Raw genomic sequence first — 15,552 nt, forward strand, 5'->3', positions numbered from 1 at the left:
TATGTACGTAGCAGTCAAAGATTTTAGATAGACATCATTACTACTGTTTTTATTAATGTGCTAAAGATATATTCCTACGAATCTATATTGAAGTATTACTATAAATACTACTTTTTACTAGTTATCTTAAAGATGATTAGTAAGAAATTGCTATTTTTTCTGATACTCGAATAAGCTTAGAGATTATTTTCATAATCAGGTGATGTTCTAAACTCGAAAAGATAATACGACGCTGCAAGAAAGCTTAGTGAGAGAAGTCTGTCATACTCGCGAGACATTACCTGCCCACTCTCAGTGTTCCTTACCTGCCCACTCTGTGTTCCTTACCTGCCCACTCTGTGTTCCTTACCTGCCCACTCTCACTGTTCCTTACCTGCCCACTCTCACTGTTCCTTACCTGCCCACTCTCACTGTTCCTTACCTGCCCATTGTCAGGGTATTACCTGCCCACTCTGTGTTCCTTACCTGCCCACTCTCAGTGTTCCTTACCTGCCCACTCTCAGTGTTCCTTACCTGCCCACTCTCAGTGTTCCTTACCTGCCCACTCTCACTGTTCCTTACCTGCCCACTCTCACTGTTCCTTACCTGCCCACTCTCACTGTTCCTTACCTGCCCACTCTCACTGTTCCTTACCTGCCCATTGTCAGGTTATTACCTGCCCACTCTGTGTTCCTTACCTGCCCACTCTCAGTGTTCCTTACCTGCCCACTCTCAGTGTTCCTTACCTGCCCACTCCCAGTGTTCCTTACCTGCCTACTGTCAGTGTATTACCTGCCTACTGTCAGTGTATTACCTGCCTACTGTCAGTGTTCCTGGGAACTGACAGCAGGTGTGCACACTGGCCGAACTTTAACATTTTAACTCCCAGTTTGTTTACATCCAGAGGAAAAAGTGACACGGGTAGACAGTTTGATATTTCGATTTTTTTTTTTTTCATTTTTTGAGAATTTTCCAGCATTTTCAGGAAATTCTAACTTTTCCACTAAAATTAAGACGTGGTTAAAAATCATCGATTAAAAAAAATGCCTAAATATGTAGGTGATAGATGGAGGTTCTCACCTGGGAGGTTTTGCGAGGCACTGACAGATGGAGGTTGTTCTCACCTGGGAGGTTTTGTGGGGCACTGACAGATGGAGGTTCTCACCTGGGAGGTTTCGTTGAGAGCTGATAGATGTTCTCACCTGGGAGGTTTTGTTGGGAGCTGATAGACGGAGGTTCTCACCTGGGAGGTTTTCTTGGAAGTTGATAGATGAAGCTTCTCACCTGGGAGAAGGTTTTGTTGAAAGTTGATAGATGGAGGTTCTGACCTGTATATAGGCTGTGGTGGAAGGTAATAAATGGAGGTTCTGACCTGGATACAGGCTGTGCTGGGAGAGGATAGATGGAGGTTCTGACCTGGGTGGTTGCTGTGACGTGTCAGAGGTGAGATAACACCATGGGATTCTTACCTGGGAGGTTGAGGTGCACGGTGGGGTAGGGCGGGGTGCCAGGCACAACTTGGGTAGTGCCACCAGGGGACGACACAGAGGTGATGAGGTTAGTGTGATATATATGACTGCGGCCACTGTTGTTGTTGACGCTGGTGCGGCTCAGTGTCGAGTACGGGGATCCCCCGCAGCTTGACAGCCGCTCCTTCCCGAAATCAAGATGGAAGGCCAAGTTGAGATTAGTGGGAGAGATGCCTCTACGGGCATCCTTGTCCACTGAAGGAGGGATGGAGGTGAGGCTGCCGAAGGAGGAGCCAGAGGAGGAGGCCACGCCCACCTCCAGTCCTCCGGCACTGCCATTGGCTGCCCCTCCGTGTTGCTCCGCCCACTGCTGCTGGAACTGGTTAATGAAAACGGGCAGCGAGAGCTTCCTTTTATTTTTAAGTGTGGCGCGAAACCTGGTCAGTTTTTTCTCAACCTTCTCCATGGTCAGGTGGGTGTATCATGGAGGGTGTCCCACGTCACTCACTCTTCACGGGGGAGCTACACACGAGTGGGAGTTACCACCCCACATGACTGCCTCTTCACCACCGCGAGTAGCGGTATGCTTGTACACCTGGCTAGGACCGGTACCCTGCACCTGCCCGCGGCCACACACGGTACTGGGGAACACTCACCATATTCCACCACCGCCTCACCATGACAAGGAAATGTTTGGGCGAGAAATGACGAGTGTAATTCCCAGCAACATGCACAGTTCTACCTAGCTTATTCACACTATCACACTCCCAATGATGAAGCACTTTTCAATACTGTGTTAACTTTTCACTTTTCCAAATAAAGTTTGCGTTAAACGCTAAGTTCTTTTGTACAAGAAATTAGGTTAGAACCTCACAAACATGAATTATCCTTCACTATTAACTAACACACAATTAACCTGTAATACAAGAAATACCAGTTAGAAACATACCATTTAATCAAATCACGGAACGGGTGGGATCTGAACCCATGGCGAGTCGTAAAACTCACAGGCCAGTGCGTTAACCACTCGACCAGTGAGTTTTAGGATTTACTTGCCATGGCTTCAAGTCCCATCCGTTTCACGATTTGCTTTCAATCGTGTTATGATTTCGTGAACCTTCTTTAATCCTGGTGATGGGCTCTTGACCCTAAGAATTACAGAGCTACCGTGCCATCGAAACAAACCTGCCATTCACCAGATCCAGTATGACCCTGCACAATGAATAATTATAATCATTAGAAACTTCAGTGATCACCAGCTGCGCTCTCCACCTCAACACTTGTCTTATGCAAGTGAGCCAGGAAAAAAATGTCATCGTCCCAGCTCAGAGCCTGGCGAGCACCGTGGTACCTCTAATACTGCCGCCGCCACTAATGGCGTGAGAACCAGCGTCATGAACACGTGTGAACACAAAGTTTATGTTCATGCATTCTGGCAGTGGTGATATCTAGAGCTCCTCCCAATGTTCAGATATGTAAGCTTTTAAAGAAAACCTACACCACAATCCGTAACTCTTTTACGGTTTATAGTTCTATGCTCTCTCTCTCTCTCTCTCTCTCTCTGTTAATTAATATTTTACGTGATAAAATTTAAGCTGGTTATGTTACCGCTTCAAGTCAGTAACAATTCAGTCTAACAGTCTTATAAAACACGAGTAAGAAAAAACAATCAGAGGCTATATAACGTTACGCTCTATATGGAATTTTATCACAGAGCGAAATGCTGCTACACTAAAATCTTGCAATGCACCTGTGGTCAGCAGTACCCCTTTTGTATCGAGTTGCAACATTTAGTTTAGTGAAGACATTTAGGTAACCTTTATCAACTAGGATAACCAGAAGGAGCAATAACACCAACCACGCAGATCACTATCACTATGCACCGCGGTAACATCAGATTACTGATCAGAGGATCAAAAACACTACATTCAATAACAGATACATAACTCCCAGGATCACCAACGCACAACGATAAGATAAATAACAACCACCTGAAGATCTACACTACACACAGTGATAACACCGAGATATGTAACAACTCTCAGGATCGCCAACACTACAGAGATAACCACTCTCAGGATCACCAACAACACGCAAAGATAACCACTCTCAGCATCACTAACAGAGAGAGAACCATTCTCAGGATCACCAACAATACACACAGATAACCACTCTCAGGATCACCAACACTACGGAGATAACCACTCTCAGGATTACCAACACGACAGAGATAACAACCAAACTTAGGATCACCAACAACAGAGTTAACAACCACTCTCAGGATCACCAACACTACAGAGTTAACAACCACTCTCAGGATCACCAACACTACCAACTATCAGGTCAGTAACTTTAACCAGGCTCACTCTCATAACTTTGCCTCCACATGAAAAGAAGAAAAAAGGAAAAACTTCAAGGGTATTTTTCTTCAAGAATGACTGTGGGGGAGAATCAATGCGAGAGAGAGAGAGAGAGAGAGAGAGAGAGAGAGAGAGAGAGAGAGAGAGAGAGAGAGAGAGAGATAGAAATTTTGTTTTATAGCTTAAATATCTATTTCTACAAGTACATGACAACTTATACAGACCACAGCTGACATCAGTGATATACTACATAGAAAATCCCTGATTATGCAGAGCATTTCAGGCAAATTAGGTTAATCTTGTCACTCAGAATGCGACCCACATCACTCGGCTAATACCCAGGTACCTACTTGCTGATAGGTGAATAGGGACAGAAAGTGTAAGGAAACACGCAAAATGTTTCTACCCGTACCTGGGATCGAACCACGGGCACTCAATATGTGAACAGAGTGCGCTACCAACCGAGCTACGCGACCGGAATCCATCATCAGTTTCAGTATTACTCGATCCTACTGAATAAAAATATCACAGTTGGAGTTTTTGGTCATCTGACCGAGACCTTCCGCTGGCTTACTGATCCACCCCTTCAAAAATTATGGTTATATGAACGACCTTTTAACTCCTCCCAAGACGCACTTGTAGAATTCTCACAACAAATACATATTCGAGAAAGAATAAGCACTGGGCTCACAATTTGCTGAGGGCGCTGACAAAGTGTGTCGTCAACACTGGGAACTGCATCGGTTTTCTGCCTTCAACACCTTCCCCGAGGCTGACTGTAGCCACAACAAACACTGACGTTGTTGTTGTTGAATCACGGAGTATACAAGGTGACCTTGAGCCATGCTGGTCTACCAGGTCGGTGTGTGTGGTGGTGACGACCTCGTCGGGTTTGTGGGGGTAGTGACGACCAGGTTGGATATGTAGTGGTGATGACTAGGTTGGGTGTGCAGTGGTGACGACCAGGTTGGGTGTGCAGTGGTGACGACCAGGTTGGGTGTGCAGTGGTGACGACTAGGTTGGGTGTGTAGTGGTGACGACCAGGTTGGGTGTGTAGTGGTGACGACCAGGTTGGGTGTGCAGTGGTGACGACCAGGTTGGGTGTGCAGTGGTGACGACCAGGTTGGGTGTGCAGTGGTGACGACCAGGTTGGGTGTGCAGTGGTGACGACCAGGTTGGGTGTGCAGTGGTGACGACCAGGTTGGGTGTGCAGTGGTGACGACCAGGTTGGGTGTGCAGTGGTGACGACCAGGTTGGGTGTGCAGTGGTGACGACCAGGTTGGGTGTGCAGTGGTGACGACCAGGTTGGGTGTGCAGTGGTGACGACCAGGTTGGGTCTGTAGTGGTGACAACCAGGTTGGGTCTGTAGTGGTGACAACCAGGTTGGGTCTGTAGTGGTGACAACCAAGTAGGGTATGTAGTGGTGACAACCAAGTAGGGTATGTAGTGGTGACAACCAAGTAGGGTATGTAATGGTGACAACCAAGTAGGGTGTTAGTGGTGACAACGAGTAGGGTGTGTAGTGGTGACAACCAGGTTGGGTCTGTAGTGGTGACAACCAGGTTGGGTCTGTAGTGGTGACAACCAAGTAGGGTATGTAGTGGTGACAACCAAGTAGGGAGTGTAGTGGTGACAATCAAGTAGGGTGTGTAGTGGTGACAACCAAGTAAGGTGTGTAGCGGTGACAACCAGGTTGGGTCTGTAGTGGTGACAACCAAGTAGGGTATGTAGTGGTGACAACCAAGTAGGGAGTGTAGTGGTGACAATCAAGTAGGGAGTGTAGTGGTGACAATCAAGTAGGGTGTTAGTGGTGACAACCAAGTAGGGTGTGTAGTGGTGACAACCAAGTAAGGTGTGTAGCGGTGACAACCAGGTTGGGTCTGTAGTGGTGACAACCAAGTAAGGTCTGTAGTGGTGACAACCAAGTAAGGTGTGTAGCGGTGACAACCAGGTTGGGTCTGTAGCGGTGACAACCAGGTTGGGTCTGTAGCGGTGACAACCAAGTTGGGTCTGTAGCGGTGACAATCAGGTTGGGTCTGTAGTGGTGACAACCAGGTTGGGTCTGTAGTGGTGACAACCAGGTTGGGTCCGTAGTGGTGACAACCAGGTTGGGTCCGTAGTGGTGACAACCAGGTTGGGTCCGTAGTGGTGACAATCAGGTTGGGTCCGTAGTGGTGACAACCAGGTTGGGTCCGTAGCGGTGACACCCAGATGTGGTCGTTACTATTGTTAATGTTGCAGTTTAAAAACTGTAGTGTAAAGCACCCTTCTGGCAAGACAGTGATGGAGTGAATGATGGTGAAAGTTTTTCTTTTTCGGGCCACCCTGCCTTGGTGGGAATCGGCCAGTGTGATAAAAAAAAAAATAATTCTTTAATCTCTCTCTCTCTCTCTCTCTCTCTTTCTCACACACACACACACACACACACACACACACACACACTTCAGTGAGATTTTTTTTTAAGAATTAGCAAGCGTTCACCGTCTAGTTCTCAGTAATCCTTTACAAAACCTGCTCATTTAAAGTTCATATACATTTTAAGACCCAACTTGAGCCTCAAAAAGCCTCTAAATACTTAATATTAATATTCTCTACTTTCCACGTTTTCTGTGCTATTCTCTTCACACCCAGTTTACTGTAATTTGATTAATGAATCTCAGCATGGGTTCACGAGAGGTCGTTCCTGCCTGACAAATTTACTGACGTTCTTGAATAGAACATTTGAGGCAGTTGACAGTGATAAGGAATATGATATTGTTTATTTGGATTTTAGTAAAGCCTTCGATAGAGAACCTCACAAGAGACTTAAGAGAAGTGGCAGCTCATGGTATAAGAGGATAGAGGCATGGCTTACCAACAGAAACCAGAGAGTTTCCATTAATGGGGTCAAATTTGAATGGGGATTAGTCACTAGAGGTGTTCCACAAGGATCAGTTTTAGGCCCTCTGTTGTTCATTATTTACATTAGGAATTACAAGTGACATGAGCAAATTTGTTGATGATACAAAAATAGGCCGTATGATTTATTCTGAGGAGGATACCAATGAACTCCAGGAGGATTTGGACAGATTAATGTCTTGGTCTGAAAAATGTGGATAAGTGTAAGGTACTAGTCCTTGGTTATGAAAATAACTCTCGAAGCTATAAACTAGGTGAAGTAGAGCTTGATCATACAGAATGTGAAAAGAACTTGGGAGTCATGGTAAGCAGAAATCTAAAGCCAAGACAGCAGTGCCTAAGCGTGCGCAACAAGGCTAACAGATTACTTGTATTTATTTCACGAAGTGTAAGTAACAGAAGTGGTATAAACCTTGGTAATAAATACCGACAAGTTGGTTTAGAAAAACACGTAAGCAAACACTATGACATTTATTAGAAAACGTTTCGGTCCTGGGACCTTGATCACTTCTAACATAGAGGTAGAAAGACATTATATATATAGGCGGAGAGTGAGGTGTGAGTGACGCATGGTGACCTGAAGAATGTCATGTCATGTCCTCATCCCAACATGACATTCTTCAGGTCACCATGCGTCACTCACATCTCACTCTCCGCCTATATACATAATGTCTTTCTACCTCTGTAAGTTAGAAGTGATCAAGGTCCCAGGACCGAAACGCTTTCTAATAAATATGTCATAGTGTTTGCTTACGTGTCTTTCTAAACCAAGTAACAGAAGTCCGTAAGTTATTTTACAACTCTATACATCACTAGTGAGGCCTCATTTAGATTATGCTGCTCAGTTTTGGTCTCCTTACTACAGGATGGATATAGATTCATTGGAGAACATACACAGAAGAATTACTAAAATGATTTACTGTATAAGGAATCTCCCGTATGAAGACAGACTTAGAGCCCTGAATCTTCACTTGAATGAGGGGAGACATGATCGAAGTGTGTAAGTGGAAGATGGGTATTAACAAGGGGAATATAAATAAGGTTCTGAGGATATCACTTCAAGAAAGAACCCACAATAATGGATTCAAATTAGATAAGTTTAGATTTCGAAAGGATATAGGAAAGTATTAGTTTGGAAATAGGGTAGTTGATGAGTGGAACAGTCTGCCTAGTAGGGTTATTGAAGCTAAAACGTTGGGTGGTTTCAAATTTAGGTTAGATAAATACATGAGTGAGAGGGGTTGGATTTCATTGAGACTTGCATAATGAGTAAATAGAATCATCAAAACTTATATCTTGGATAGCATTGTAAATTGGGTTGGGCAAATATTTTGTTAGTGGGAAGGACTGTTAAGGACCTGCCTAGTATGGGCCAACAGGCCTGCTGCAGTGTTCCTCCTTTCTTATGTTCTCTCTGGAGAAATATAAAGACATATGCAGTATAGTGTGATCCTTTATTGACAACGTTTCGCCCACACAGTGGGCTTTTTCAAGTCACAAACAGATCTACCTGGGGTGGAAGGTATTTTATACCATTTACTTCCACTCTCTGGAGAGACGTAGAACGAGGGGAGATATCATCGAGGTGTATAAGTGGATGACGGGGATAAACAAAGGTGATAGTAATAAAGTACTGACCTCCTGGCTTGGATCACGATCGAGGGAGACTTCTTTGGGACGTAATTGTTAGGGTTTCTAGACAATAACATAGTGATAGTAGGGGACTTTAACTTAAGTCAAATTGACTGGAATTCTTTGACAGGTAATCTAGAGTCCAGTGACTTTATGGAAACCGTTCAGGACTGTTTTCTGAAGCAGTGCGTAACAGAGCCTACCAGGGGTAATAATTTGCTAGCCCTAGTCTTGTCAAATAAGGAAACACTCGTAAATAATCTGGAGATCACTGAAGAGCTTGGCGCAAGTGATCACAAATCCATCACTTTAAGCATTAATTGGGAATGCAAGTGGCGTTCCACAAGGATCAGTTTTAGGCCCTCTCTTGTTCATAATTTACATTAATGACCTTGATGAAGGGATTACAAGTGACATGAGTAAGTTTGCTGATGATACAAAGAAAGGCCGTATAATTCACTCTGAGGAGGATATCAATGAACTCCAGGAGGATTTGGACAAATTAATGTTTTGGTCTGAAAAATAGCAGATGAAGTTCAATGTGGATAAGTGTAAGGTAATGAAAATAACCCTCGAAGTTATAATCTAGGTGAAGTAGAGCTTGATCATACAGAATGTGAAAAAGACTTGGGAGTCATGGTAAGCAGAAATCTAAAGCCAAGACAGCAGTGCCTTAGTAAGGTAGAGGTCGTTTTGATAAGGACCTGCCTCGCATGGGCCAGCATGGGCCAGTAGGCCTTCTGCAGTGTTCCTCCATTCTTATGTTCTTATATGATACATAGCGCTCAAGCGCTCTACAAGAGTTAAAATATTGGCAAGCGCTTAAGAGCTAACCTGATGCTCACAAGAGCTGACTGATATTACTCTTTAATTCAGGATTAATGTTACAATGTCAAGGTGGTTCACTCTCTTGTACCAAACCATTAACATAGAGGCAGCCACACTCATGATAGCCCAGTGATAACTAACACTCAGGTGGCCACACTCATGATAGCCCAGTGATAACTAACATTCAGGTGGCCACACTCATGATAGCCCAGTGATAACTAACACTCAGGTGGCCACACTCATGATAGCCCAGTGATAACTAACACTCAGGCAGCCACACTCATGATAGCCCAGTGATAACTAACACTCAGATGGCCACACTCATGATAGCCCAGTGATAACTAACACTCAAGTGACCACACTCATGATAGCCCAGTGATAACTAACACTCAGGTGGTCACACTCATGATAGCCCAGTGATAACTAACACTCAGGTGGCCACACTCATGATAGCCCAGTGATAACTAACACTCAGGTGGCCACACTCATGATAGCCCAGTGATAACTAACACTCAGGTGGCCACACTCATGATAGCCCAGTGATAACTAACATTCAGGTGGCCACACTCATGATAGCCCAGTGATAACTAACACTCAGGTGGCCACACTCATGATAGCCCAGTGATAACTAACACTCAGGCAGCCACACTCATGATAGCCCAGTGATAACTAACACTCAGATGGCCACACTCATGATAGCCCAGTGATAACTAACACTCAGGCAGCCACACTCATGATAGCCCAGTGATAACTAACACTCAGGTGGTCACACTCATGATAGCCCAGTGATAACTAACACTCAGATGGTCACACTCATGATAGCCCAGTGATAACTAACACTCAGGTGGTCACACTCATGATAGCCCAGTGATAACTAACACTCAGGTGGCCACACTCATGATAGCCCAGTGATAACTAACACTCAGGTGGCCACACTCATGATAGCCCAGTGATAACTAACACTCAGGTGGTCACACTCATGATAGCCCAGTGATAACTAACACTCAGGTGGCCACACTCATGATAGCCCAGTGATAACTAACGCTCAGGTGGCCACACTCATGATAGCCCAGTGATAACTAACGCTCAGGTGGCCACACTCATGATAGCCCAGTGATAACTAACACTCAGGTGGCCACACTCATGATAGCCCAGTGATAACTAACATTCAGGTGGCCACACTCATGATAGCCCAGTGATAACTAACACTCAGGCAGCCACACTCATGATAGCCCAGTGATAACTAACACTCAGGTGGCCACACTCATGATAGCCCAGTGATAACTAACATTCAGGTGGCCACACTCATGATAGCCCAGTGATAACTAACACTCAGGTGGCCACACTCATGATAGCCCAGTGATAACTAACACTCAGGTGGCCACACTCATGATAGCCCAGTGATAACTAACACTCAGGCAGCAACACTCATGATAGCCCAGTGATAACTAACACTCAGGTGGCCACACTCATGATAGCCCAGTGATAACTAACATTCAGGTGGCCACACTCATGATAGCCCAGTGATATGTATCACTCGGGCAGCCACTCATGATAACCCAGTGATAACTAACTCTCAGGCAGCCACTCATGATAACCCAGTGATAACTAACACTCAGACAGCCACTTATGATAACCCAGTGATAACTAACACTCAGACAGCCACTTATGATAACCCAGTGATAACTAACACTCAGACAGCCACTTATGATAACCCAGTGATAACTAACACTCAGCCACTTATGATAACCCAGTGATAACTAACACTCAGACAGCCACTTATGATAACCCAGTGATAACTAACACTCAGACAGCCACTTATAACCCAGTGATAACTAACACTCAGACAGCCACTTATGATAACCCAGTGATAACTAACACTCAGACAGCCACTCATGATAACCCAGTGATAACTAACACTCAGACAGCCACTTATGATAACCCAGTGATAACTAACACTCAGACAGCCACTTATGATAACCCAGTGATAACTAACACTCAGACAGCCACTTATGATAACCCAGTGATAACTAACACTCAGACAGCCACTTATGATAACCCAGTGATAACTAACACTCAGACAGCCACTTATGATAACCCAGTGATAACTAACACTCAGGCAGTCACACACATAATAACCCAGTGATAACTATGTACACGTGCTACTGCGACATCGAAAAATATTAGAAGTTAACAATGAAGTAATACCATGTACCACTATTTCAACTACGAGTACCACTATTTAAACTATGTGCAACACCATTTACAGTACGTGTTCCATTATGTGTAAACTACGTGTAACCCAAAACTACGTGAACCCCCGGAAATATAAACACACATGCAGTATAATGTGATTCCTTATTGACAACGTTTCGCCCACACAGTGGGCTTTTTCAAGTCACAAACAGATCTACCTGGGGTGGAAGGTACGCGTTGGAAAAAATTATAGTCACGTGTCAATCATGCATGTACCGCCATTTACAGTACGTGCACAACCATTTACGCACGTACCAAAATTTAAACATGTATCACTTATACATGTACTACCATATACACGATATATACTCTCCCCGATCTTCAGCCTCAGGGTGGTAAGAAAGCGAAATGATCTTAATGAAGCGATTTTGGAGGAAGGCTCCATACACACTGGTAAGACTAGGTACGGCGGCCCACGAGGCCAGAAAGGAGCGAGTCTGGTTAAGGCTTGTTAAGTAACGTCGCCAGGGGTGGAGACTCGACCCCTATAGCGACAATGGTCCGTGTACACACGGACCATTCTTCACTGTTGCTGACAGCAGGAATGTAAGCAATGAGGAGATAGTGTTGCAACTATTGTAAACATTAACCCTGCAGGCAATGAGGAGGTAGTATTGCACCTACTGTAGACAGTATACTGATAATAAAATCGACACCTCTAGCATAAATCTGTTCTTGTCAGAATGTATAAAAGGTAACTACAAATAGACACACGCAAGTAGTCAAATACAAATAATTAACTATAAACAGGAAAATACAAAAATGCAAATACATAGAACCAAACAGTCAAATACAAAAATGCATCTACAAGTAGGTAATTAAAAATAGGCCACAAGAAATAGTAACTGTAGAGAGCGTTGCTGCCATGGTGAGGGAACACTGCCGGCCTCAGCCTGGGGAAAGAAATTCATTCTTTGACTGTTTTTAATGAAGGTAACGTTGCTAATATAAAAATGACATTCCAGAATGAAAAAAAAGGGAAATTCATAAGGAAGAAATTGGGCAAAAGGAAAAAAAAGTGGAAGAGAAAAATAAGTAGTGAATGTGTCAACATCTAGGCAGGGTAGAAGAGAGAAACACTTTTGCAACAGTTGCTGTCATTACTGTTGGGACGGTTCGCCTTCAGGGTGACTGACTGTTCTACAGTAGATAACCCTGTCAGTGTTGTATACCATTATAACAATTATCCGAGAGAGACTGGTTCACACTCATTCTCTGAAACACGTGAATGAAATAATTAAGAAAATGACAACTGGAACAAAACCTGAAAAAGGCAGGAAACAACAGCGGAACACTTTAATAAGGAAAAATGCTGCTGAAAATCATAAAGCAGTAAAACGCTTGATAAAGGAGATGAATGCTAATATTATACAAGAATAGAGACTATGGATCATAAATTTACAGAAAGATAAGGAGATAAATGAAAGATAAGGAGATAAATGAAAGATAAGGAGATAAATGAAAGATAAGGAGATAAATGAAAGATGAGATGAATGAATCAGGAGAGTATAACACAAAAGTAAAGTTATGTTTAACTGAACAAGCAAGAGAAACTAACAGTGGATACAGCCAGCTAAAATCATCGTTTTTTTTTCTTTTCTTTTTTTTTAGAAATGATAAAAGCCTAATAAAATATACAAGAAACACTGAAGTAAAGATATGTGGGAATAACAGAAAGGTAAAAATGGAATAGAAGATGGTATTAGGTAAGGAAATTACACAAGCATGCGCGCGCGCACACACACACACACACACACACACACACACACACACACACACACACACACACACACACACACACACACACACACACGAAAGCTGGAGAAAGTTAAGAGGTTTGCAATCAGACGGGTCCCGGAGCTGAGGGACAGGAATTACAAAGAAGAACTAAACATTTAACTGGATTATCGTAGTTTATGGAAGACGATCACAACCTGCAAGGTAGTCAGGGGCACTGGTAAAGTAGACAAAAAGGGCAGAGAAGAAACAAGATCAAGATCTCCGAAGTCTTAGCAAGAATCCTCCTGAAAACAGTAAACCCTGCCATCACATAGTCTCTCCTGTTATACTACACAAAGCACATTACAGAGAGTGAACACTGAAAAAAACCTGCCTCTTTCCGGTCTATATTTGTCCAACCTATTTTTATGTTACCCAAGTAATAGCTTTTATATCCTTTTACTCATTTACGAATTATTTGCTCTTCCATATTGTATTATTTTTGTTACTACTACTACTACTACCACCACTAGTGAACATCGAAATGTTACCTCACTAGTACTGCACCTCACTCTGAGCCTTTATATACCCTCTGTGTCCATGTATTGTTTGTAATGGCTTGATAAAGCTCCTGGAGAGCGAAACGTTGCCACAATAAATGTCACATTAGTTGCACTTGTGTCCTTTTACTTTACTTACAAGATCAAAGAAACACAAGTACAAACTGAACAGCAAAATATGTCACAGGGAAGTTAAGAAGGGCTATGCCAGCCTAACTGTAGTAAACGAATGGAATTATTGAACATTACGTAACTGGAACCAGAGCTGAAACTCAATCCTGTAAGATTAACTCCGCGAGCACACAAACAAACCAATTCAATTCCATTTCGCTACCTAATGAAGCGAGTGAGGGAACAGTTAAGTGAGTTAAGAGTGCAAGTGAGGTGAGTGTGCAGCAACGAGAGTGAAAGTTGAGCTGACCACCTCAACCCTGTTTACTGGAAGCTTGTCTTTGCTTACTGACCGCTCCTTCCCCCACTACCCTAACACCACTTACCACTGCACTCTGCTGCACGAAAACCTAACACTTGCTGAATCTACGAACCTGTACATAGTGAAATGAATGACAATATCCTCATCGCTCTGCTGAAGTCTTTCCGCTCAGGTTGACACGTTTCATTACTTATCCCGTTTGATGGATTATAACAAAGGATCATAACTTTTACTCCCACAGCGTAATTACGGGTACGGGAAGTACTTGCCGTTAGCAGAGGACTTTAAAGCCTATACCGAGGCTATCTACTTCCATCTACATTAAAGATTATCATCTATAATTCTACGTGACTAATGCAAGGATAGTAAAGCAGAAGGCTCTCTCCCCATCCTATAATCCCTCTGACCACTGCTGACACGAAGCAGAAAAAAAATATATAGTGTCATTGAAACACGGCAAGGAATTTATGAACTGGAAGGAAGACGCGTGCTGAAAAGTGCCTCTACTTTCTCATCTAATAAACTCAAGACTCAGCTAGTCATTCACCTCTTCCTCCAACATACGAACCATTAAAGAACCCAACTACCAGAGAACATCTTTCTTGTTACTACTTTACTTTCGTCATGCTAAAGGGCATCGTTCTGCTGACTTTGTTGAGGGGTGGAGGACCACGATATACAGAACCAAATACTATACTTTTATAGTTGTCACTGTCACGAATTTCGACATATACGGAGTTATTTGCGACTAATATCGCATCAAATTGAGAGTAGGGAAGCAAAACAATGAGGATGTATCCAATTTTCGTAAAACAAAACCTTCACTGTTTCGTGTCTAAGGCTGATAGGTTTACCATACACTCAGAAGCTTTGCTGCTGCTCCTACCGTTCCAGTCGGACCAGTGATCTCAGCACGGGTAAGCTAGCGCTAACATCTGCCGTGTGGCGCTATACCTCCATTATGTGCTTCACCCCAAAAATGTCAAAGTGACTTATTGCCATTGGGGTCCTTGTAATATCTGGTTAGTGTGACTTTGTAAATGGTCCAAGTCGGACCGAAACGTCGTCGTAAGCTTCTCTCTTTTATGTGCGGGTTATTTGTGTCTCGTTCCAGTCACGGTATTGCGCCTTTTTTTGTTATTTAAACCTTATATCTTGTTTAACCTTAAAAGTTAAAACCGCTAGGTAACTCAGCTGTGTGAAAATTAGCTACAATAAAAGGCGACATACTAGTTGTTTACATTAACATTAAAGAGAGGATCAGCTTACAATAATAAGTACATGAATGTTTGCTATACAAGAATCAATATAACGACCCGTGTCAAGAGTTTTTTTTACCTAAGAACAACCTCGTGCCGCAGGTAGGTCAACGAGGCACAGTTTCACTTCACCATTATGGGAACGTAAGGGGCATCTAA

The 15,552-nt window shown here is 43.4% G+C and overlaps 1 protein-coding gene across 4 annotated transcripts in view; it reads right to left on the bottom strand.

The window, feature by feature from the left end:
• LOC128697766 (pleckstrin homology domain-containing family G member 5) overlaps nt 1-15,552 on the bottom strand; it is a 1,323,529-nt gene that overhangs the window by 982,736 nt on the left and 325,241 nt on the right. Inside the window, exon 2 of one of the 4 annotated variants that reach the window (XM_070099659.1) lies at nt 1,449-2,364. The exons of the other annotated variants lie outside the window; for them this stretch is intronic. Coding sequence (XP_069955760.1) covers nt 1,449-1,914 — 466 coding nt within the window. The 5' untranslated portion in view covers nt 1,915-2,364. The remainder of the gene's footprint in view (nt 1-1,448; nt 2,365-15,552) is intronic. 4 annotated transcript variants of the gene reach the window in all.

The sequence above is a fragment of the Cherax quadricarinatus genome, chromosome 68 (assembly GCF_038502225.1).
Source record: "Cherax quadricarinatus isolate ZL_2023a chromosome 68, ASM3850222v1, whole genome shotgun sequence".
Lineage (NCBI taxonomy): Eukaryota > Metazoa > Arthropoda > Malacostraca > Decapoda > Parastacidae > Cherax > Cherax quadricarinatus.